The 25,049-nt window shown below is 49.0% G+C and overlaps 1 protein-coding gene across 4 annotated transcripts in view; it reads left to right on the top strand.

Moving 5' to 3' along the window:
• Positions 1 to 25,049, top strand: part of RNF111 (ring finger protein 111) — a 63,515-nt gene that overhangs the window by 17,182 nt on the left and 21,284 nt on the right. For all 4 annotated transcript variants that reach the window (XM_073586962.1, XM_073586961.1, XM_073586964.1 and 1 more), the window contains exons 2-5: positions 8,359 to 9,248; positions 19,096 to 19,225; positions 21,519 to 21,682; positions 21,855 to 22,037. In XM_073586962.1, coding sequence (XP_073443063.1) covers positions 8,432 to 9,248; positions 19,096 to 19,225; positions 21,519 to 21,682; positions 21,855 to 22,037 — 1,294 coding nt within the window. In that variant the 5' untranslated portion in view covers positions 8,359 to 8,431. The remainder of the gene's footprint in view (positions 1 to 8,358; positions 9,249 to 19,095; positions 19,226 to 21,518; positions 21,683 to 21,854; positions 22,038 to 25,049) is intronic.

The raw sequence follows: 25,049 nt of genomic DNA, 5'->3' as shown, positions 1-25,049 counted from the left end.
GAGACCCTCTCTCTGGCCTTCGTAGACTGACGTTGTGTTGTGACTTCCGGATTGCCCAGCAAACACTGGAGCGATCAGGGAGGTCACAACTTGCAGAAGACGAACGGCGTGGCGCCAACAAGAGATGAAGAAGCCTGCTGTTAAGTATATTACTGGGGCAGGGAACTTAGATTAGTGGCACAACTCTGGCGCTCAAATTTAAAAACCAAAAATAACACTGGCGCTTTTAATGAATCCAAGCACTCGTCCTTCCTTTAAACCGACTAAAATTTTAGAATATTTGGTGAATAAAAAAAATTATACTCACTATTTTTATATTTTGGTATTTTTATTCTAGAAGACTTCTTTCGACCATTGATGTGACTTGTGTCAGAATCTTGTCTGCTTCATCATTTCTGATAAATTTGTGTGGAGTCATTACTCATCTTTCCACGCCATCTGTTGCCAGAGATGACATTCCGGCATGTTTCTGCACGGTGTGACTAGCTCGCCTAGTCGGCCCCATCCCGATCTATTCTTGGTTGTGTAGAAGGTGTGCGCTTGCTTTCTGCAGTTGGCTGGGGCTTCTCAGCACCTTACAGGACGGCATCTGCTGCGATCTCGTGCACACTGCAATTTCTTGTCTTCTACACAGACAGCAGCACCTTATGAGAACATACAGGGATTATTTTTTTTTGATTGTTTTCATATTGGAAAAGGATTTGAACGCGGAAAAAGTTTATCCAGACTAAAGCCCCCGTCACACACAGATATCGCTAGCGAGATCGCTGCTGAGTCGCAAGTTTTGTGACGCAACAGCAATCTCACCAGCGAGATCTGTGTGTGACACTTACCAGCGACCGGCCCCCTTGCCGGTTATCGCTGATCGTCCTGGAATGGCCGGGACGTTTTTTGATTGCTGGTCTCCCGCTGGCTAGCACGCATTGCTGTGTGTGGCAGGCGGGAGAGCAGCGAGCAGGAGCTGGTAACTAAGGTAAATGTTGGGTTTCTAAGCTGCGCGCAGCGCTTAGAAACCAGACGTGTACCTTAGTTACCAGCGCGCTGGTGCAGGGAGCTGGTAACCAAGAAACCTGATGTGTACCTTAGTTACCAGCTCGCTGGTGCAGGGAGCTGGTAACCAAGAAACCTGATGTGTACCTTAGTTACCAGCGTGCTGGTGCAGGGAGCTGGTAACCAAGAAACCAGATGTGTACCTTAGTTACCAGCGCGCTGGTGCAGGGAGCTGGTAACCAATGTACACATCGGGTTTCTAAGTGCCACGCGCCGCTCAGAAACCCGATGTGTACCTTGGTCACCAGCTTCTTGCACCAGCGCACTGGTAACTAAGCGACGTGCGTCACTTGTTACCCACATGTCGCGGGTGCTGATCTCTGGTGAAGCTGCCTGTTTGGCAGCTCACCAGCGATCATGTAGCGACACATCAGCGATCCTGACAAGTTCATATCGTTGTCGAGATCGCTGGTGAGTCGCTATGTGTGACGGGGCCCTAAAGCAGGGAAGGTCACATTCTCCTGATGTGATTGCATAATTCTTGATATGACTGTTTCTGTACCAAGTTACTGTCAAGTTATGAAATATTGTACAAGCAAGAAATAAAATGATCCATCTGTTCATATGATCATAAGACTTTCTGTGCGGTGGCCACAAATGAGCACTTAGACATTTCACTGGACAAGAATATCTCTGTGGTCACAAATCCTGGATTTGGTTACTGTGCAGTAGAAAGATGCAGATTTTACAGTTTAAAAGATATATAATTTCTTTTTGTTAGGGGATCTGTCCCCATGCACGCCCTTTCTTTTTGTGTGAACTGATTCTCCAATCTGAATGGCCACCTCAGTTAGTGCAATAATATTTTGTTGCTTAGTACAAGGGTTCTCTGCCCTTTGGGGTACCCACAAGATGCCACTGTGGAGGCTACAGGAATAGCTGTTGCCCTACGAAGCATTTGGCGGCTAAATTTAGTCATGCTGACCTTGTCCCGTTTTCGGCTTATTGCCTGGTCGTTCGGCACGTCTTTCCCCTATGGAAACAATGGGTACAGAACAATCTCTAATATGGGCGATCTGTTCCTGGCAGCACATCCCAGTTTCCAGAGGCAAGGTGCTGCTGAAAATCCTGTCTGCTGCCAGCAAAAATCTACAAATTGGCGTTTTTCTGGCATGTTTGCATCAGAGGGAAATTAGAATGCTGATTGTTTTCTGGTAACAATGCCCCATGGGGTGTACAATGACCGTAAAGGCTGAAATATAAAGAATTACTTTGTTTTTGGAAGTTTTTTTTATGTAGTTTTAGTACTAGTTACTGCTATCTTTTATAGATGCCCCATCTATTCTAAATTGTGAAGTTTGGGCAGACATCAGAGAATATATAAATGTATGCTTTCCAAGGCATGCATGATAACGGCACCATGTAAGAAAGTGATGGAAGATGGAGCCACAGGATGCATGGGCAATCATGGAGTAGCGCATGTTGTATCTCCCCCAGTATAATACACTGGACATCTTCCTGAACCTTTTATGGATGGTTGTCCTCTTAGGATATGCGCACACCTTGCGTATTTCCATCAATTTCTGCATCATAAATGTATCTTGGCAGAAAAAACGCTGCAATGTTTTGTTTGTTTTTAATTTACTTATTTTATGCATTTTTTTAATTACCATAAGTGCACCACAAAAACATGTGTGAATATAGCCTTTACAGTTTGTCAGGAAAGTTCTAGCTTACTGGAAACCCTTCTCTCTAGAATCCTGTACTCACTGTATACATTAGACATTGCTTATGTTTAAAGGGAAGGTTCCATCCAAAAATTATTTTTTTTTTCAGCAATTGAAAAAATGTGAAGAATTAATGTTTACATTTGCTTAAAAAATTATCATTTGTTTTTAATTTTGCAAAATATGAAAAATAATTTTAAAAAGTTTGGCATTTCCACTTGTTAACACTAGGGGGAGCAGCTACTGAAATTTGGCAAAAAAACCTAGTGTACAACTAGCTCACATTACTGCCCTGCAGTATTTATGGGCAGAATCTGCTGACATGGGTGTGGTGTCACTCCTCTCCTCCCCTTCTGGGTGTTTGCTAAGGGAAAAGAGAGGATGACATTTAGGAACACAGTGAGCAGCCATTGTGATGGGGCCTGCAAAGTTACTGACTGTCTTTGCATGCAAAGTCTGGATCAGAATAGGTCATCAATCAGCAAAAATGTTTCCTGGATTTCTGTGGAGCAGACGGTCCATCCATGTGTATAAAACACAGCGCACTATGTACAATCCCTGGCACCGAACAGGGTGCCCCCCATAGACCAGCACACTGCTCTCCTGAAATACTCTGTGCTGCTGTCGCCCTGCTCCTTCCACCATACATCAGGCCCCTGTCGCCTCGCTTTCACACATTGCCAGGACAGGATCTGAGGAGAGGAATTGGGTCTTCGGTCACTGAGGATGGCAGGCAGCAAGGATTCTGGGAGCAGGGTGACAGCAGCACAGAGTATTTCAGGAGTGCAGTGTGCTGGTCTATGGGGGGCACAGAGGGAGATATATGGGGGAGGAGCAGGGTGACAGCACCACAGAAATCCAGGAAACATTTCTGCTGATTGATGGCCTGTTCTGATCCAGACTTTGCATGCAAAGACCCCATTCCCCTCCTCAGATCCTGTCCTGGCGATTTGTGAAAGCGAGGCGACAGGCGCACTCCGGGGTGACGCTGGGAAGCAGGCTGGGGGGGATTGGAGCCATACAGTAACGATAAAAATGAGACCCCTCTCTTCAGCTGCCTCACCAGCCCTCCCTTGACTGCACCTAACTATTACCCCTGACCCGTGTGCAGGTGCTCAGCCAGAACCACCCTAGAATGGGTCACCATTTAGCAGATAATACTGCCATAGTGTTCTCACACATAATACCGCCATGTACTTCACACATAATACCGCCATGTACTTCCCACATAATGCCGCCATATAGATCACACAGAAAACCAGCAGGGTGACAGCAGCAGGAGAGCAGTATCACACGGGATAGGATTAGATACACGGCTCAGCAGACTGTATCACACAGGATAGGATTAGATACACTGCTCAGCAGACAGTATCACACGAGAGGATTAGATACACTGCTCAGCAGTCAGTATCACACAGGATAGGATTAGATACACGGCTCAGCAGACAGTATCACACAGGATAGGATTAGATACACAGCTCAGCAGACAGTATCACACGAGAGGATTAGATACACGGCTCAGCAGTCAGTATCACACAGGATAGGATTAGATACACAGCTCAGCAGACAGTATCACACGAGAGGATTAGATACACGGCTCAGCAGTCAGTATCACACAGGATAGGATTAGATACACGGCTTAGGCCTGTTTCACACTTCCGTTTTTGTGTCCGCCAAACGGATCTGTTTCCGTTTTTTTGACGGAAACGGATGCAAACGGATCCGTTTTTAAAAAAACGGATCCGTTTTTTGACGGATCCGCGGTAACCGCTATGGAAAAAAAAACGGATCCTGCAAAAAAATGGCGGATCCGTTTTTTTACGGAAACCAACGGATTTTGACGGATTTGAAAAAACGGAAGTGTGAAACAGGCCTTAGCAGACAGTATCACACAGGATAGGATTAGATACACTGCTCAGCATACAGTATCACACGAGAGGATTAGATACACTGCTCAGCATACAGTATCACACGAGAGGATTAGATACACTGCTCAGCAGACAGTATCACACGGGATAGGATTAGATACACGGCTCAGCAGACTGTATCACACGGGATAGGATTAGATGCACGGCTCAGCAGACTATCACATGGGATATGATTAGATGCACGGCTCTGCAGTCAGTATCACACAGGAGAGGATTAGATGTCCAGCAGATTGCCAAGTGTTTTGCAAGAGCAGGGGCAGCAGCTGGTCGGGTGTTTTGGAAAGAGCAGCTCGGTCTCCAGGAGCTCGTCCTGGTTCCTCTCCTGCAGCTGGTATGTGCAGAGTGAACATCCAAGCCGTTATGCTGGAACAGTACAGCATTAGTGATAACAGTGCTTGCAATAGAGTGTAAATGGAGCTAAAAGGAAAGCACTGGGCTCTAATAAGATGGCGCCTGGCCACACCTACAGCTGTGAATTGAGCTGCAGACAGAGGCGTGCCCAGTTCACTCCTGATGCTGCTGCAATGATAGAGATAAGGTCGGGAGCCGACCGTTATGTCTTATGCCCAGGGACTGCCGTAAATGAGCATGGAAAGTGTCGTTCAGCAGCCAGAAAGGTAAGATGGCAGCCCCCAGTGGCTGCATTAATAGAGTAAAAAAACAAACCATACACACCACTGAGTCAAGCTTAGGGGACAATATCTTTTTATACTATTTTCTTTTTTTTACATTAAATTATGAAAAAACACGGCACCTTCCCTTTAAGAAGATGGTGGATCCTTGGATTCAGGCACCAGAAATCAGAACTTTCACAAAAGGGAATGATGATTTTGTTCGAATTGTTGAATAGGAAAACTTAATTTTAAAAAAGCAGTTTTTTTTTTGTTTTTTTTTTAATTTGAAATACACCTATCCTCTTCACAACATCTGTAGACAGTGGCTCAGTGGCTAGCACTGCAGCCTAGTAGCACTGGGGTCCTTTGTTCCAACCCCACCAAGGACAATATCTGCAAGGAATTTGTATGTTCTCACCGTGTTTGCGTGGGTTTCCTCCGGGTTCTCCGGTTTCCTCCCACACTCCAAAGCCATACTGATAGGAAATTTTGATTGTGAGCCCCATTAGGAACAGCGTTGATGTATGTAAGGTGCTGCAGAATAATATAGCGCTATATAAGCAAAAGCATGGTCGTGTTGCCCCCATGGTGCACACACCAGTCTAACTTATTCAGTAACAGACCTGATTTTCACGGTCTGTTACTGGATACTTACCATCCACTTTAGGGTATGATCCCACGGTCAGTAAACGCTGCGGATTGGACGCTGCATACATCCGCATCGGCCAGATGTTACAGCATAGTGGATGGGATGTCGCTGCGGAGACGGACATGTGGCACGTCTTTCCAGACTGCAGCATGTCTATTCATCTTGCGGAGACGCGAGCCTTCGCAAGATAAAGATCACCAGTGCAAAGTATATGACGCGGTGATTCTGCACGCTTCAGTGAACACATGCGGAATCGCCTGCGCTCAAAAGCCGGCAGGATTTTAGATGCAGCGGACATGTGCTGCATTCAAAGCGCTGCCGATTACTGACCTTGTGGATGTAGCCTTAGTGAGTGGTTCCTTTCCATCCACATTCTGCCAGCATTTCTCGGCATGCATTGTCTGCCATTGTCCAGCGGTCATCCTACCTCTGCTATGCCTGTATGCAGTTTGACAGACAGAAGAGCAGGACCAGAGAACATAGACCCATCTACACTCTCTGTAATCAGTCTGTGTCTTTGCTGCTGGGGATGGATTACACTTGACAACAGGCAGATAAATGCAAGTTGTCAGAGGGTTTTCTCATATTTGATCCACATCCACAGTTTATAGCAGAGCCATGTCAGCTATGCTGAATTGGTTTGCACTATTGGTCTCCTAAGTTACTGATCTCCCCCTCCTAAGAGGCTACGTACCACAGATGTAAACAGGGCATACGTCAATGATTGCATGGTAACGCGTACGTTTTGGTTCCTTGTTTGTGGGTTGTTGTTTTTTTTTGTTTTTTTGGCTCTTGAACAATTTAACATTTTGCCCAGTTACGTTGATTTTTATGACTGCAGTACAATATAAAAGCAGGGTGTTGGGTTGGGCAAGTGATTTATGTCGCTGATATATTACCATCAGTTTGCTTTACTTTAAGGTTTTACTGTCAGTATGTAAAAGTTTTTTTTTTTATCTATGACGAGCAGTGCAGAGTGACTTTGTGAAAGTGAATCTGTGGGCTCATAGACTTATTGAGTTTGCACGCCGCTAATGCAGAAGGTTTGGACTTCACAGTGGTTTTTTGATGGATCAGCAGCATCGGGAATATGTCAACTTTTATTTAGTGACTGTTAGGCTGTGTGCACACGGTGCATTTTATTTATTTTTTTTTCAGTGCAGATTTGTCGCAAAACCTGAAGGGTTTCCTGATGCCAGCAAAGTGAATGCGAATCCTGAAGTCTCACGCACATGTTGCTTATTTGTGACATGCAGATGTAAATCTGCAACATGTCTGTTCTTTCAGCTTTTTTACTGCAGATTTTTCCCATATTAATGAGTGGGGAAAATCTACACAGTAAAAAATGTGTTTGCCTCTGCACTTTTCCTGACGAGATGCAGAACTTTCTGCACCAAATACTGTAAGGGTCTGCGCACACATTAACATCAGGGAGAAATAGACTTGTGATTCCAGTGCATTTATCAATTCATCACAGTTGTCAATAACTCTGCGTGCAGGCGTTCACTAGGAACTCATTGGTTACTTTCCGGAGGTAAAAATCTGCTTTTTGACAGGTCAGATAACTGTATTATAGCGACAATGGTGCATTTGATGCATACCAGTCGGACGCTCAAATTTCGGCCCTAGTGGCCAACCATCTTTGTCTGACAGGGAAAGAAATATTGAGGTAAAAGGTTAGAATTCAGCATGCCCGATTAACAACTCCAAGGAAGACCAGGCATTTTTGTATTCACTTCTCCCCATTGAGAATCTATCTGTATGTGAAAGTGAAAAGTCGAGCTGTCGGCTGAACGATCCCCTGGCTGACTGCTTTTATTGGGTGAATGGGCACCTGTGTACATCTGACAAGGAAGTAACTTTCCTTCTATACGTTTCTGCTGAATCCAGAGTACATAGTCTGTTTTAAAGGGAATCTGTCACCCCTTTTTTGAGATATCATATAATGATATCATTCAGTTGTGTGTCACATAAGGATTCTCTTAGTCCTTTTGCTTCCCCCTGACCCCGTACCTTTTTTATATCGGTTCAGATGTGTGTAAACTGCCGCAGTCCGGTCCGCTGGGCGGGGCTTATTCACCTGCTCCCCCCTCCCTGTCCTGCTCTACGCATTTCTTGTGTAGAGCAAGACAGGGAGGGGGGGGGAGCAGGTGAATAAGCCCCGCCCATCGGACCGGACAGCGGCAGTTTACATACATCTGAACCGATATAAAAAAGGTATTTATGCATGAAAGGTGCGGGGTCAGGGGGAAGAAAAAGTACTAAGAGAATCCTTATGTGACACACAACTGAATGACATCATTATATGATATCTCAAAAAACAGGTGACAGATTCCCTTTAAATATGCTAGAAATCATGTGGCCCTGCTGGCACGCTGCTTTTTAACTTCTCATACTGTTAAAGCCTACAGGTTTTAGGTCCTATACTGATCTACTTCTTCTCTTTTCAGCTTGCGGTGGTGGAGCTCACCAAGTCACTCATGGTCTGTTCTGTGTGAGTGACAGCACCATATATAAGCGGATATGAAGCGTGAGGTTCCTGCAGATGCACCAAAGATACCAGAAAATCTGAAAGGGGTATTGCTGAACCCTAAGTGTGCGGGAGCAGCAAGGACCTTCCCAGCAGACGTAGACATGATTGCAAGTAAAGTAGGTAATGAATTCACTCACTGTTATGGTGACTCTACGAAGCAACAGAGGAACTTGCACAACGGTGGCACAGATCAAGAAAAGGGCCTAGTCCGAAAAAAGAGGAAAAGCCAGCAGGCTGGTCCTTCCTTTACCCAAAGTTGTGCTGTGAAAGAAAATCAGAGACTGTTGGCGCTAAGACTAGAGCCCCAAAGTGACGATGACAACGATTCTTCCTTTAGTGACTGTGTTTCTTCACCTTCATCAAGCTCACATTTTGGAGACTCTGATACTATGACTTCTGATGAGGACAAGGACAACCCTCGTCGTTTTTCACCTGCCGGAGTAAATCCTACGAACAGAACTCCCAGTGCGAGGGCTCAAAAATGGCCTCGTCCCCCATCAGACTCTGTGCCTATGCTTATGAAAAGGCCTTGTTATCAGGTGAGCAGCTTGAGGAGGCCTGTACATCGGAAGACTTTTATGAAAAAAGGGTCAACTCAGAGGACGCAAAAGCAAAAAGAGCGGATATTAATGCAAAGAAAGAAGCGAGAAGTGCTGGCAAGGCAGAAGTACGCTCTGCTCCCCAGTTCCAGTAGCTCCAGTGAGAATGACCTCAGCAGCGAGTCGGCTTCCAGTTCTTCCACCGAAGGAGAAGACATATTTGTGTCTCCCGGGGAAAACCACCAAAATGGTACAACAATTCCCTCAGGTAGCGTTCACAATTTGTTAGTCCTGAAGAGTAAAGCGTTTGCTGTATTACATTAGTCTTCCCTAGCGCACTATATGGGACATTCATCACTACGGACAACCCTTTCAGTGTCTGCCCTGCACATTCCTGTGCCGCGAGAACGGTACCATAGCCGGGCTCCAGTAGCATAGCAGTGGCTTTCCCTGCAGACAACAAACATTCCCTAAGTAACGTCATTGAGACCTCGATCTAACCAAGGCGACAGCCCGATCAGAGCTTCTTGTATAATGAGAAGATGGCATAAAAAGGCACACAATTCTCTATCCTGCACGACTAACACATTTAGAATGCTCCGACATTTATACATTTCTATCAGGCTGTCAATTGTGATCCCAAACAGCCATAGATGTAATGTACAGCATGTTAGGGTGATGGCCTATACTTTGTCTCGGGACCGATATGTAAAATACAGTGATGCAGTCAAGGCTATGAAGAGAGTTGTTGTCAGTGGCTCTAAATAAATCCCTGGGCCTGACAATAAGTAGTTTGTTGCCATGGGTGGCTGTAGATGGAGCAGATGGCTTGAGTATAATGATGTAAAATTGCTTTCAGTCAGCAGAGCAGCCTGTAATCTCCTATCTCTTCAATTGCTATTTACTATCACACATTCCTCTGAGCTGTACAGACACAGCAATGGCCGGTGTGTCCCGCTGCCGAGAAAATGCACGGGTCTAGTTACAGCTGACACATGGAATCTGGTTCTTGTTAGAACTGGAATACCCTTTCATCTCCTATCCACATGATTGGTGTTACCTGCTAGGTGACCTGACCATCGATTCTTTTTTTTCTTTTTTTTTCTTTTTTTTAATTTTTTTCCCCAAAAAATTAAGTGTTTTTTTATCACATTGCCTGCATTTTATAAAATTCCTTATTAAAGACTATTTAATTTCAGCATCCCTGGTGGTCTAGGGCAGATTGCTGCCATTGTCCCCATTTTCCCTTACTTTCTTTGCTTTTCTTAGTACTGGGGCACAGTTTTCCATGAACTGGAGGGGTAGAGCTGAAATTAAGCTAAAAAGGGTTGTCCACACTCCCACCTCCGGTGCCGGCATTGTTCAATTCCCAGGGATCACATGACATGTCACACGATCCCCGCAGCCAGTCAGCGGCTGCTTCACTCTAGTCATTTTTTGGGTAAATCGCAGAACCTGGAGGAAGAGCTGCTGCTCTCACTTCTTCCAGATGTATGTCATTTCGTCCAAAGGCAGGGAGAGGGACACGGCGACTGACTGGCTGCTGCAGGGATTGTGTCGCATGATCCCCAGGAAAACCGGTGTTGACACAACTGGGACATCACCGGCACTGGAGATGAGTATAAGGCTGGGTGCACAGGAGCATATACTCTCTCATCAGAGAATCTGGTCCGTTATGCAAATCACATTTGTGTCAAATTCTGATCAGAGTGTGAGCATAATGTGAACCGATTCACTTGGATGGGGAAGACGGAGTCAAAAATTTCCACCATTTTCTCCACACTTTGTTTCTGGAAATCTGACTGCAGTCAGATGTCAACCAAGTGCAGTGTGTTTCCACGGACTTATTGACTTGCGTGGCTATGTGCGATCTGAATATTGAAACTACCATGCTGCCCCCCCCCCCCCCCTCTATGACATATTGGTCCAAGTGCAAACCAGTGTATGTTAGAATACGCTGGGACCGAAAATACTTGGCTGCATCTGACGTGTTGTCTTACTGTGTATTCAGAAGGGCTTGTCCAAGTAATGGACAACCACTTTAAAAGAGGTATTTCTCCTTCGTCTCATTGGGGGACACAGAGACTGTGGGTGTGTGCTTCTGCCGTCTGGAGGCTGACACTAAGTATACAAAAAAAGAGTTAGCTCCTCCTCCGCCGCATACACCCTCGCCCCCAGACCGGGCGTAACTCAGTTTTTTGCTTAGTGTCTGATGGAGGCACACGCAGTCTGGAGCTCCAGACTAGATTTTTTTTTTTTTTTTGCCGCCTTTTCTACGAAGATAAGACAGGGGCGACGGATCCTATAGAGAGGGTCCGATCTCCCCAAATCATCAACGGGCGACCACGTGTGAGTAACCCTCCACGTGTTTCTCTCCCGCACCGAGGGACACATCTGGGACTTTTCCCCAGACAACCATTTTTCTTTTTTATTTTGTAAAGAGGCGGCAACGCATCCTGATAAGAGGATTCGGTTTCCCCATAACCTCAACGGGCGAGCACGTGTGAGCGACCCTCCACGTTTGTTCCTCTCCTGCAACGCGATTCATTGAGGCCCCTTCCTCCCCTAGGTAGTGAGACCAGGGGTTGAGTTGGAGGCGCAGGTGAGCCGAGGGATCGATGTTACGTCCCGATACCAGAAGCCTCCCCCTCCCTGCCCGGGGATGGAGTTGAGAGCACCCCAAGAGAGCCCCCACGGCGTACCTATGGGTGAGTGGAAGGCCCTGCTCACCTTTGATAAATGAGGAGGTCCGCCTCTCTCCTGGCACCGCAGGTACCCGGTGCTGCCCCCGGCGGGTAACGCCGCACGCCCCGTCTACCGGAGTGCGGCCGGAAGCCCCGCCGGCGGCCGCGGCCCCCGCTGCATGAGGAAGTCCGTGGGTATCGCGCGAGGCTCCGCCCGCCGACTTCCGGTGGTAGCCGGAAGACCCGCCCACTAACTTCCGGTACGGCTCAGCCAGGAGGTGGAGAGCGGCGGGCGCACACAGTACCGGAACTCCCGACCCCCCTCGCATTTCCGCGGTCGTTCAACAGGAGTGGAACGTTACCTGTGGGTGAGTGCAACCCCGTTTCGAGAGCCGCACTGGTACTCAGGGAAGGGGTTACCCTCCTCCTCCTTCTACCCTACCTTCAAGCTTGGGCAATATGTCTGGCAAAGGGAAAGCTCACTCTTTCCTATACGCTGTTTGCGTTTCCTGTGGGGTCAGGCTGCCAAAGGCGCAGGCGGGTAAATTTTGTGAAGCCTGCGAGTCGGAGCGCGCCCAGGAGCCCCCCACTGTTTCAGAGCCCAGGGGTCAGGACCCCCCGGAATGGGCGGTATCTTTATCACATTCTATGTTGTCCCTTACAAGGCCAATTGAATCCCTTCGAGGCCCGGGCAGGGACAAGGATGGTGGTCTGCCAGCGGAAGACAGCTCGTCCACGTCTCAGGACCCTCCGATCGTTAGAGGCCGCTCCAGTTCCAGACAAGCTCATGGCAAAAGAGCTCGTTCCCCGTCGGCCGGGCCCTCCGGGGCTTCGGCGGCGGGTATTAGGGCATCTCGTTCCCCGTCGCTGAGCTCAGGGAGCGATCAGAAGGAGGAGGCCTGGAATCTAGAAAGCCTGGGGTACCAAGACTCGGTGGACAGCCTCATTGAGGCAGTCAACCAGACATTAGAGATCGAGGACGATGTATCCACGGCCTCAGGTCACAAGGTCTCCTTCAAGAAAACCAGGCGACCACATAGAAGGTTTGCCACGCATCCGGAGTTCGAGGATCTAGTCCAAAAACATAGAGAACACCCGGATAAGCGTTTTGCAATGCAAAAAGCGCTGCAAGCAAAGTATCCGTTTCCTCCTGAGCTCCATAAAGGATGGGTGGAGTCGCCAGTAGTGGACCCACCGGTATCACGTTTAGCATCAAGGTCGCTATTGTCGATACCCAGTGTTTCTTCCATCAAGGACCCAACTGATCGCCTCATAGAGGGGCTTGCCCGCTCAGTGTATGAGGCAGCAGGGTCGGCTCTGGCCCCCTCCTTTGCGGCAACTTGGGTTGCTAAGGCCATGGTTTCATGGGCGGACGCTCTGCATAAGGCCCTCCAAGACAGGGATCTGCCCGCGGAGGTCTTGGAAGTTGCAAATCAGATATCAGGAGCGAGTGATTATCTCATCAGCGCCTCACTGGACGCGGCCGAGTGTTCGGCTGTGGCAGCAGCAAATGCGATCGCCATTAGGCGAGCATTATGGCTGAGGTTGTGGAAAGTGGATTCTATCTCTAAAAAAATCCTTGACCTCATTGCCTTTTCAGGGCAATCGGTTGTTCGGTGAGAAGCTTGATAAGCTTATCTCAGAAGCCACAGGGGGGAGAAGTAGTTTCCTCCCGCAGCAGAGGAGTTGCCCGGCATTCAGGCAAACGCAGAGGCGTTTTCGGCCTTTTCGTAGCCCCTGGGGGGGGACTTCGGCCAGGGCATCCTCCTCCGCAAACAATGGCCAGAGTAGGGAAAGGCAAACCTCTTACAGGGCCAATCCGCTGGGTAGAGGCCGAGGCCGTTTGCCCAGAGCGAGGGGGGCCAGATCCCAAAAGCCTCCGGCAAAATGACTCGAGGCGCTTCTTACCTACGGACGACAGAGTGGGCGGACGCCTACTAGGGTTCAGCCACGTTTGGGTCGCAGTGGCACGCGACGCTTGGGTGGCGGAATTGATATCGTCCGGGTACAAGATAGAGTTTGTCGGACTCCCGCCACAGCGATTCTTCCGTTCCCGACTTTTCGGGACAGAATCGCAGGCGGAAGATTTGTTACAGGCCATAATGACGCTTCAGCGCAAAGGGGTCATTGTCCCAGTGCCGCAAGGCGAGGAGACGCAGGGTTTTTACTCCAACCTGTTTTCGGTCCCCAAAAAAGACGGGACTGTGAGGCCGGTACTGGATCTAAAGATCCTGAACAAATTCATCAGGGTCGGGCGGTTCCGGATGGAGTCCCTCCGCTCGGTCATTGCAGCCATGGATCCAGGGGAATTCCTGGCCTCGATCGATGTGCAGGATGCATATCTACACATTCCAATATTTCCTCCACACCAGAGGTTCCTGCGTTTCGCGATCGGAGGGCGACATTTCCAATTTGTGGCTCTGCCCTTCGGTTTGGCCACTGCCCCCAGAGTCTTTACAAAGATAATGGCAGTGGTTATGGCCATCCTGCATGCACGGGGCATAACGGTACTACCGTACCTGGACGACCTTTTGGTAAAGGGTCCGTCGTTTCAGGCATGCCAGAGGAATGTCAGTATCACTCTGGATACCCTGGCCCGTCTAGGCTGGTTGATCAATCGAAACAAGTCGTCCTTGGTTCCAGCCCAGAGAATCGTATTCCTAGGCATGGTTTTCGACACCTCCCGGGGGCTGGTGATCCTCCCTCAGGACAAGGCGCGAAGGATCAAGCAGGGGGTACGGAACCTTCTACAGCCAGGCACCAGATCCATCAGGTACGGCATGAGTGTGTTGGGCAGAATGGTGGCGGCGATGGAGGCAATCCCGTTTGCCCAGTTCCATCTCCGTCCGCTTCAGCATGCGCTCTTGTCAGCATGGGACCGGGGGCTGCTGTCTCTCAATCATCAGTGCAAGTTGCTTCCGCCGGTCCGGCGATCACTCCGATGGTGGACTCGCGACTCGTCTCTGGTCCAGGGGAAACCTTTTCCCCCGGAACAGTGGTTGGTGGTGACGACCGATGCAAGCCTGCATGGTTGGGGAGCAGTTTTCCAGAGTCACACAGCCCAGGGGCGGTGGTCCATTCGGGAGATAAATCTCCCGATCAACATTCTGGAGATACGGGCAATACGATTGGCCCTGCAACATTTTCAGCGGTTGCTGAGACACCGGCCGGTGCGCATTCAGTCGGACAATGCTACAGCAGTAGCATATGTCAACCATCAAGGGGGCACGCGCAGCCAGGCAGCCATGCGCGAGGTTGGGCTGGTACTGCGTTGGGCAGAGAAGAACCACGTGGTAATTTCAGCGGTGCACATTCCGGGAGTCGAAAACTGGGCGGCAGATTTTCTCAGCCGACAGGGGGTCACGGCAGGGGAATGGTCCCTGCATCCCGAGGTCTTTCAACAGATCTGCCAACGGTGGGGGACACCAGACGTGGACCTTATGGCATCCAGCGAGAACGCCAAAGTACAAAGGTTTGTCGCTCGATCCCTCGACCCGCAGGCAATCGCAGCAGACGCTCTGGTGCTTCCGTGGAGCCAGTTTCGTCTCCCGTACTTGTTTCCCCCGCTGCCTCTGCTTCCAAGAGTCATCAGAAAAATAAGGAGAGAGAAGGTTCCAGCAATTCTGGTGGCCCCAGACTGGCCCCGGCGGGCCTGGTATGCAGATCTGGTTCAACTAGTGGTGGACGTACCTTGGCGTCTCCCAGATCGGCCGGACTTACTGTCCCAGGGGCCGATCTGCCATCCGAACTTGGGGGCCCTGTGTTTGACGGTGTGGCCATTGAATCTTGGCTGTTAACACAGGCAGGATTCAGGCGCGATGTGGCGGCCACGATGGTGAGTGCCCGGAAGCCTTCCTCGGCGAAAGTATATCACCGGACTTGGGAAGTCTTTTTCCGTTGGTGTAGGGATCGCGGAGTGGCTCCTCTGGTTTTTTCGATCCCCAACGTACTGGCTTTTCTGCAGGCAGGGCTGGACGCAGGATTGGCTCCGAGTTCGCTCAGAACGCAAATCTCGGCCCTGTCGGTGCTTTTCCAACGAAAGGTCGCTTCTGTCTGGCAGGTTAGGACGTTTATGCAGGGGGTCGCACATTTAGTACCCCCCTATAAGGCGCCGACGGAATCATGGGACCTGAACTTGGTGCTCAGAGCCCTTCAGGAGGCTCCTTTCGAACCATTGCAAGAAGTCTCCTTACCTTACCTGTCCAGAAAGGTCGTTTTTCTGGTTGCTATAACGTCTATTAGGCGGGTTTCGGAATTGGCGGCCTTATCTTGTAAACCGCCGTTCCTAACCTTTTATAAAGATAAGGTAGTTTTAAGGCCAGCTCCTCCCTTCTTGCCGAAGGTTGTGTCTGCGTTCCATATCAACGAAGACATTGTCTTACCCTCGTTTTGCCCGGCACCGGTGCACAGGGTAGAAAAGGCATTGCACACCCTGGATCTGGTAAGAGCCCTTAGGAGGTATGTGACAAGAACAGCACCATTCCGCCAGACAGACTCTCTATTCGTGATTCCAGAAGGGCGGCGGAAGGGGCTCGCTGCGTCCAAAGCGACTTTGGCCAGATGGGTTCGCCTGACGATCCAAGAATCTTATGAAATCAGTGGCACGCCGGTTCCGGCAGGGATCAAGGCACACTCGGCTCGAGCAGTGGGTGCCTCATGGGCACTGCGACACCAGGCTTCAGCGGAGCAGGTGTGCAAAGCAGCTACCTGGTCCAGTTTGCATACGTTTGTCAAACATTATAACGTACATACCCAGGCATCCTCGGATGCAAGCCTGGGAAGAAAGATTCTCCAGGCAGCAGTTGCGCACCTCTAATCAGGGGCGCAAATTAGCATGGATTGGGTGAGCTAAGATCCCGCCCAGAGGACTGCTTTAGAACGTCCCACAGTCTCTGTGTCCCCCAATGAGACGAAGGAGAAACATGGATTTTTGTGAGTACTCACCGTAAAATCCTTTTCTCCGAGACGCTCATTGGGGGACACAGCACCCACCCTATTAGCCAGTTGGCATTTACTTATTTTGAGTTATACAAATCCTTGTGTAGGGTTTAGGGTGGCCCCTTTTTCAGTCATATAATTTCTTGCCTGAGTTTAAGGCGCGTTCTCCTACTGCTTATGCACTAAACTGAGTTACGCCCGGTCTGGGGGCGAGGGTGTATGCGGCGGAGGAGGAGCTAACTCTTTTTTTGTATACTTAGTGTCAGCCTCCAGACGGCAGAAGCACACACCCACAGTCTGTGTCCCCCAATGAGCGTCTCGGAGAAAAGGATTTTACGGTGAGTACTCACAAAAATCCATGTTCCTGGACCTTCCTGGGGATGTGTGTGTATATATAGGTATAGATATATTATCTACACACACTCCCTCTCCTACCTTCTTTAAATGCATGTTTTGGGCAAAAAAATCACTTCTAATTTGGTCTTTGATGTGGGCATAAATCAGCTGAAAGACGTTAGATGCTTTCCCATTGGATCTTCAGAAGAAGCTCACTGACTGATTCTTAATTAACTTATTATGCAGCCAGCAATATGCTGCAGATTGGGTTACCTGTCACCTCGTTTTTACAGCTATAATGCTGTAGATGATCCCTCGATCTAACCTGAAAGATAAGAAAAACAAGTTTGATTATAATCACCCGGGGTGGGGCGATCCTGTCCTATGAGTGTCGCAGGTCCGGGTCTGGCGCCTCCCATCTTCATGCGATGTCTTCATCTTCCTTGCTTTGTGTCGTGGCCCCTGCGCAGGTGTACCTCTCTGCCCTGTTGACCTTTCCTGATGCCTGTGCTCTGCAGTACTTTGCTTTGCACTCAACAGGGCAGAGAAGTACGCCTGTGCAGGAGCCACGACCCGATGCAAGGAAAATGACGACATGGCATGAAGATGGGAGGTGCTGGACCCGGACCGCCCCCCGGGTGAGAATAATAAAACTTGTTTTTCTTATCTTTTAGGTTAGATCAGGGGCTCATCTACAGAATTCTAGAATGTAGATCAGGGGTCTCAAACTCGGCAGAGTAAATGGGCCGCACATAAAAAAAAATTGGAGCTGGGGGACTGCATTCCTTTCAAACTTGGTGCACCTCATCCGCGCGCGGCTCCGCTCCGTGCACCCAAACTTTACCTCATCCAGCACCATGACAACCAGCATAGACAGCAGCGTCTTGCATACACGGAGGCCCCTGATCATTTGACCCCTGACTCCTCCCCTCCTGTGACCTCATCCCAGGTCCTGTGCAGAGTGTGCACACAGAACAGCCATCGCGGATCGCACGCTCCTGAATGCGCGCCTTCCCCTGCCTCAGGGAGTGAGACATGTAGTGGGCCATGTGTTTGAGACCTCTGCTGTAGATAAACCCCTGAAAGGCAGTGGCCGCAGCTTATAGCTGAAAAACGAGGTGACAGGTTCCCTTTAAAAAAAAAATTAGTTTTAGCCAAATGTACATACATGTAAGCATGAAAGATGCCAAAATTTGACAATCCTTTTTAGAGACATTTCACACCAGATTTTTTCCATAACAATATTTTCATTAGTTTCTCACAGAGCGGTTATCTGAAGACTAGATGAAGGCCCGATGCTATCGCATCGGGAGGGCGGTAATGTCACGATGGGGGCAGGCTTTGCAGCATTGAGAATCTCTCCCCCCATGTGCTCACCTACACTCTCTTTCCCCATGTGCTGACTTCTCCCGTCTGTACGCTCTTCTTTGACCTGTCTACCCTATGTGCTGTCCCCCTGGTCTGCTGTCTCCTTCCTGTGCTGTGTTCTCCCCTCATGTGCTGTCCCGTTTGAGCTGTCTCCCCCCCTGTGCTCTGTCTCTCTCACCCCTGTGTCTGACTGTGTACAGAACATACCACAGCTCCTGGGCAGGGGAGGAACCAAAAGACAATACTGACATTACAGCAGGAGATCAGAGGATACATTTTGTGAGGTAAAATATTGTTTAAAAAGTCAGTGAAATATTTTACCTCACAAAATGAATCCTCTGTGATCTCCTACTGTAATGTCAGTATTGTCTTTTGCTTCCTCCCCTGCCCAGGAGATGTGGTATGTTCTGTACACAGTCAAACACAGACCAGTTTTAAAATGAACTTTCGTTCGTGTGAAAACCCCTTTAATGTGACCGTCTTCCTCTGCCTGTAGACATGTCGCACATCTGCTGCTTGGAGTGTGAGTGTGTACAGCGTATAGAGTGTGTCGTGAGACGGTGTTCCGCTGGTGGTACTGTGCAATAGGTTGGTACCAGCTGCATTTTCCATATTGAGACACCCATCGCTTGGGTGTTCCAATATGGCGGTCGGTGAGCTTCCTCCCCTTGGAATTCTGGGATACGGTGACATCTGGACAGAACAGGAAATGAAAACATTACAAGGCAATTCTATAAATAGATAATGTAATACTTTATGTATTCATAGCTGCCACTTTTAACGTCGCAGGTAGCATTGATGAGGACGTTGTAGTCATTGAGGCGTCATCCACACCCCAAGTCCCTGGCAACAATGAAGAAATCAACGTTACCTCAACTGACAGTGAAGTGGAGATAGTGACAGTCGGTGAATCGTACAGGTTTGGGCCTTTACTACCAGATATGTTTGCTCTAGGTATACTGTTTGTGTGCTTTGCATAAAATTTTACTTTTTTTTAATCATTTTCTGTTAATTGTGTTACTCTAATGGCCTCCATTAAGCTTCTTTCTGGAGCAAAATAGAGTACCAGGTTAGACTATTGGACTTCCAAAAAATGGAAACCTGGGGAGCCTTGTTTAAAATCCATAAAAAAAACCTAATGTGCTCCAATCACCATAAAGGAAATAGTGCGACTAAAGCTATAGGTGGAAAACGCCTAACTGAGGAGGAGTACCATGGCCCTGTCCGTCAGCCTCGGAGCGGCTACCCTTCCCCCTCCTCACACCTCTGTTTTGGTAATTGCTTGTGTTTCACCTGTAATAACAAATCCGTTTCTCTCCATAGCTCACGTTAGTCCTTGATTATTTGACAATGGTGTTACCATTCTGTCACGTTGTGCCCCCGCGCAGTGCCTTGACCAGTGTCAGATTGTAAGGACACCCCCCGAAATACACCCATTTGTCACTGTATTCAGTACAAGAGGGAGTGCTGCCCTCTACATCTGGCCTAAATGAAAGGTTGGGGAATAGTCCATTTTTCCTACTAGTTATAATATTTCTACATTGCACCGTTCCTGTATTTCCCTCCCAAAAAGCTATACAAAATCACTTTCCAGGTGTGGATGTGTTCCTATACATAATTCCACCCAATCGGCTCAGACCGTATATGACCACATGGCTTTTTAAAAGTTAAATGGTAACACCCAGTTGTCAATTTTTTCATTACACATTCAGGAAGCATGGCACCACACGGCGTTGTGAGAAAAGAGGACTCTGAATTATTTCCTAGGTATGCAAGGATTTACTAAAATGGCCTTGTCCGATATGGGAGCAGCTAGAGGCCGAGCTGGCCGCGATCTCCAGGCGCTATTTAACATTCATCTGCTTTCAGTGTGAGATGGAAGAGGCTCCGATAATGTGGGGCTGGCTCTGGTGTTGGAGGCGCGTGGAGCAGTTTCCGCAGACTCCTGAATTTGCTTGCTGCGCTGTTTCCTCCTCACACACAAAGCAAATTAAATGAAGGCATTTAACCCGTTTGCTGCCGAGCGCTTCATGACCACAGCTGCTCACATTGCTGGGGGAAGTGGATGGCTTTGTGCCTGATCAGGATGGCCCCGGCCCACACTGCGATGTGAGGACCACGCTGTGAGATGCTGCCTTTATTACAGATTTATCACACCGGGAGATATCCTGTTCTCTTTTTCGGTTATGATATAAATCAGACCCTGAGGAATCTCCTTTGGTTTTTAATAATTACCCCATCTAAAGGCTGTCTGCCACATTAAAGGGGTTAGCCCAGGATCAACACATAGGTAATAAGTGCCTGATTTCTGGGACCACAAGGGGTCCTAGGTCTTCTGATCCTTTCCCGTCATAAGACGCAATAGTGCATCTTACATCTGATCCTCGCATATGGAGCGGACTCGAGCTCGTACCATAATATGTAGCAGACATCTGCCTGTAACTTACGCAGCCGGAGCGAGCTTCAGTAGCTATAGTTAAAGCACTTCAATGCTCCTGTGAATCGGTGTTAGTGGCGATGCCAACAATGGCCCACTTCCACCAGCTTCATAACCAATGGGTAGTTATGGCAGCCAGGGGCCTGTTACAGGCCCCCGTCACCACCATCTTGGTCCTCAGTGTCCGTATATGTCCGGCCTGTCAAAATATGAATTGTAATCGACGGGTAAATGATCTAACTACAAAACAAGCTTGTTTTGTTTTGCATAATTTCACCACACATTAAAAATAAAGAAATAAAAACAAAAGTGCAAGTTTTGAGGAAAAAAGACCTGATAATGCCTCTTTTCGAGATGGGATTAAATGGAACGAATTTTGCGTTAATGCACTGCTGCGCCATTCATTCTTTATGTGATTGCCAGAAATGGACCATTGCCGTTCTTGACTCTCCAGCACTTATTTCAAAATTGAGGAATTGTTACCCCACTCCTGTTTTTGCTTTTTCTTTCAGGCACATTTGGTTTTAGTATGAAACTCTGCAATAAGCATCTCTGCTGGAGTTGAGTTAATATTTTAGTCTGGATACAACCTTCATCATTTCCTCTGTGCCTGATTTTTGTCTAATGTTTTTGTGACTTATTATTAATAATAATAATTATTAATAATAATCATTTAGTTGTTATACTTAGCGGCTGCCATACCTTGCATCACGCTAGAAATATGTATATCCATAGCTCTACATGGTTAACATCGGCCACTTTGCTTTCCCCATAGGTCTCGCTCCTCACTAGGACACTCTGGAACCCATTGGGGCCAAAGTTCAAGTTCACAATCTGGAAGATCTCAGGGGCACAGGAGTCGCAGTAGAGTTTCCACTGTGATTCAGCCTCTTAGGCAAAATGCAACTGAAGTTGTGGACCTGACTGTAGATGAGGACGGTAGGTCTACCCTGCTTGCGTAGATGGCGAGTCAGAATCCCAGGTTCATAGTGCATGCTGGTGACCATTGATGGCTTTGCCCATTGATGGCTTTGATCGACGGCAATGGGGCTTCTATACATGTAGGGGGGGGTGTGTCTAATATACGTATAAATTGTTTTTTATAATACAGATCCTACCGTTGTGCCAACTACCTCTGGCAGAACAGAGTCTCAGCCTGTAAGCACTGTTTCCAGTGATTCGTCTACCTCAGAGCCGGCCTCTGATGCTGTTTCTGGACCCTTGGTGGGTCAGAACTCGATTCCCGATTCTCCTGCTGTCCCATCAAGTAACAGTACAACAGGTGTGACTGCAGGTAAGTCTGTTTTCTGCCCAGCAGTATTGGATTCTATAGTAAAGTAGTATTTTTTTTTTTTTTTTTTTTTTTTTTTTTTTTTTTTTATATTTAACCATCTAAGATTTATATAGCAGACCCCAAAAAGCCTCATGAGAGCTCCACTGTTATCTTGCAGCATATAGTATTTACTCTGTCGCCTAATTGGGGGACACAGAACCTTGGGTGTTATGCTGCTGTCCACTAGGAGGCGACACTATGCATAATCTGAAAAAGATTAACTTTGGCTCCTCCTCTGCAGTATACACCCCTGGACGGCGTCAGCCTTCTCCAGTTTTTGCTTAGTGGCGCAAGGAGGCACACCTTTTTTCTTCCGTTTTTTTCCTTTTTTTCACGGAAATACAGATGAAGAAAAGTGGGTCTCCAGCGAGAGTCCCGGCATGGCTCCCTCCTCGGTCCCCTATTAGGGGTACCCGGTTGAGGTCAAGGTGTTTTTTTCCCCATGTCGCTCCCTCCCCAGTCCCTCGGGTCCTGGTTCGAGGTCGAGACCCCCCTCCTTCCCCAACCCCTTTAAGGGGTCTGGGTTGAGGTTGAGGCGAGGATGAAGACCCCCTGACGGTGACAGACGCACCCTCCCTAATCCCCCGCAGGGGGTATTAGGTTGAGACGCCTCAGGTAGGGTCGTAGATCAGGCAGCATTTCGCAGCTTCCAGGGACCCCAGGCTGGCTGAGGGATCCTGTTGGGGCCGGGGGAGGGTGCGGACTGGATGGCACAGCAGAGACAGGGCTTTTCTGCGTCCCTGTCTCTGCAACAGCAGCGGCTTCAGGGGCCCCCCATACAAAAGCCGCTACCCCTGCTACCCCCACCGCTATCCAGTCGACCATTCTGGGGGGGTCTGGTACAAATCCGCCCCCCCCCCCCCCGGACTACCGCGCCGCTCTGGAGCCCTCCTGGGCATCAGACTTCTAATTTAGGCCGCGGCTTCGGCCTAGCTGAAGCCGCCGCCTTTTCCCCGCTCCCCGGCCCGCCCCCCGATGACCAAAATGACACGCTGGAGTGTCATAGAAGGGGCGGATTGAGGCAGAAAGGGGGTGTTTTTACACAGCCCAGCGCGCCCTTTTCAGCTTTCCGCCCCCTCCTCCCTCTCCTCAGAGCCCCGGTGGCCATTTTTTCTGGATGAGATCCAGGAGAGGAGCATCACAGCGGTCTCCGGGGGGCACAGAACTGGGATCTGTCGGCGCTGGACCTAGGGGCACACCGGTGGGGTAAGCTCACAGCTGGGTTCTCATTACTCAGCTGTGAATCTATACTTCCTATAAGGCTTTCTGTGGGTTCCCTCTGCGTAGCCACCCCTGTACGATCCCTTATAGCCAGCCTCTGTGCACTATGCCGGGCTCAAGGAAGAGAACCAGGCAGGAATGTTTCTATGCATTCTGTACAGCCTGCAAAGCCACGCTCCCTAGTGGCATCACGTATCCGCACTGCTGGGACTGCATCCAGAACTCTGGGTCAGAACCCCAGGGAGTCCCTACTGACGCTTCAGTGTCACAGGCCATGCCGGAATGGGCAACTCAGATGTCTCAGTCTATGTCACAGTCCATAGACAACCTAACTGCTACATTACTGCAAGCTCTGCAGAGTCGGGCCCCGGCTATGGACGGTACACAGCAAACGGACAGCTTGTCTCAGGAACATGCTGCTTCCGACTCTCACAGACGTAAGCGGACCCACAGGTCTCGATCACCTGAGTCGCACTATAGCACAAGGTCGTCCCCCTCTAGGGAGAGACAGCGTCATTCCAGGTCTCCTGGGCAGTCCCCTGCCACAGACAGACAGTGCAATTTACCACAGGGATCCCCCACCACAGAAGACCCCCGCCCCAGGTCGCCCTCCAGGGATCACCTTAGCGAGGCACAGGATTCGGAGGGCATCTGTGAGTCCGACTCAGATAATGAAACGGTCAGGTCCGTGGTACCTTCTCCCCCTAGCAATACAGCGCTAGTTGACGACATAATTTCTGCCATTCATCGGGTGCTAAAAATTCCAGAGTCGCCTCCGGAAGTCCCAGAACATAGGATTTGCTTCAAAAGTTTTCAAAAACCACCTAAGGTCTTCCCTAATCACGATGAGTTTGAGAAAATACTTACCAAACAGTTTGCGCAGCCTGACAAAAAATTCGCTAATCGCAAATATTTGGAAGCGAAGTACCCCTTCCCACAGAAAGACACCAAACAATGGACAGATCCACCTGAAGTGGACCCTCCGGTTTCTAGGCTAGCAGCGCAGACTTTACTCTCTCTGCCGGATAGCTCAACCCTCAGGGACGCAGCAGACCGGCAAGTAGAACGCATGGCTCGTTCTATTTTCGAAGCGGCAGGCGCCTCTCTGGGCCCTGCGTTTGCTTCAGTTTGGGCAGCCAAGGCCATCCTGGCTTGGGCCAAAAAACTACAGGAGGGTCTTCAGGCTTCAAATCCTGAACTCTCGGACCAAGCGGTCCAGATGGCAGTGGTAGCAGACTACATGATTCATGCAGCCCTGGATTCCGCCAGAGGTGTAGCGGGAATAGCATCAAACGCCATCACGATCCGACGCATCCTTTGGCTGCGAGAATGCAAAGCGGATGCGGCCTCAAAGAAGTCCCTCACGCGACTTCCGTATCTTACTGGAAGACTTTTCGGCGAAAAGTTGGACACCATGATAGCCAATGCCACTGGGGGTAAGAGTACCTGTCTCCCTCAACTAAAACCGAAACGCACGTTTAAACGAAGAAACCAGACGCGATTCCGATCCTTTCGGAATTCCTCGGGCTGGTCTGTTTCGCGCCCAGTGCAAAACCGCAACCGTTCTCCACGCAGAGACAACCCACGGACTCAGCAGCGACCGGACAGGGCTTGGCAGTCGAAAGCAGGCCAAGCGAAACCCAAGGGAGGAAAACCTCAGAACTTCACTTCATCATGACTCGAGACCTCCGGAAGACACCTCACCAGTAGGCGGCCGACTTTTACTCTTTCAGCAAGTCTGGCTGCCTATTA

The sequence above is a fragment of the Dendrobates tinctorius genome, unplaced genomic scaffold (assembly GCF_039654945.1).
Source record: "Dendrobates tinctorius isolate UK_male_01 unplaced genomic scaffold, ASM3965494v1 ptg000097l, whole genome shotgun sequence".
In the NCBI taxonomy this organism is placed as follows: Eukaryota; Metazoa; Chordata; class Amphibia; order Anura; family Dendrobatidae; genus Dendrobates; species Dendrobates tinctorius.
This window is presented reverse-complemented; position numbering and strand designations above follow the sequence as displayed.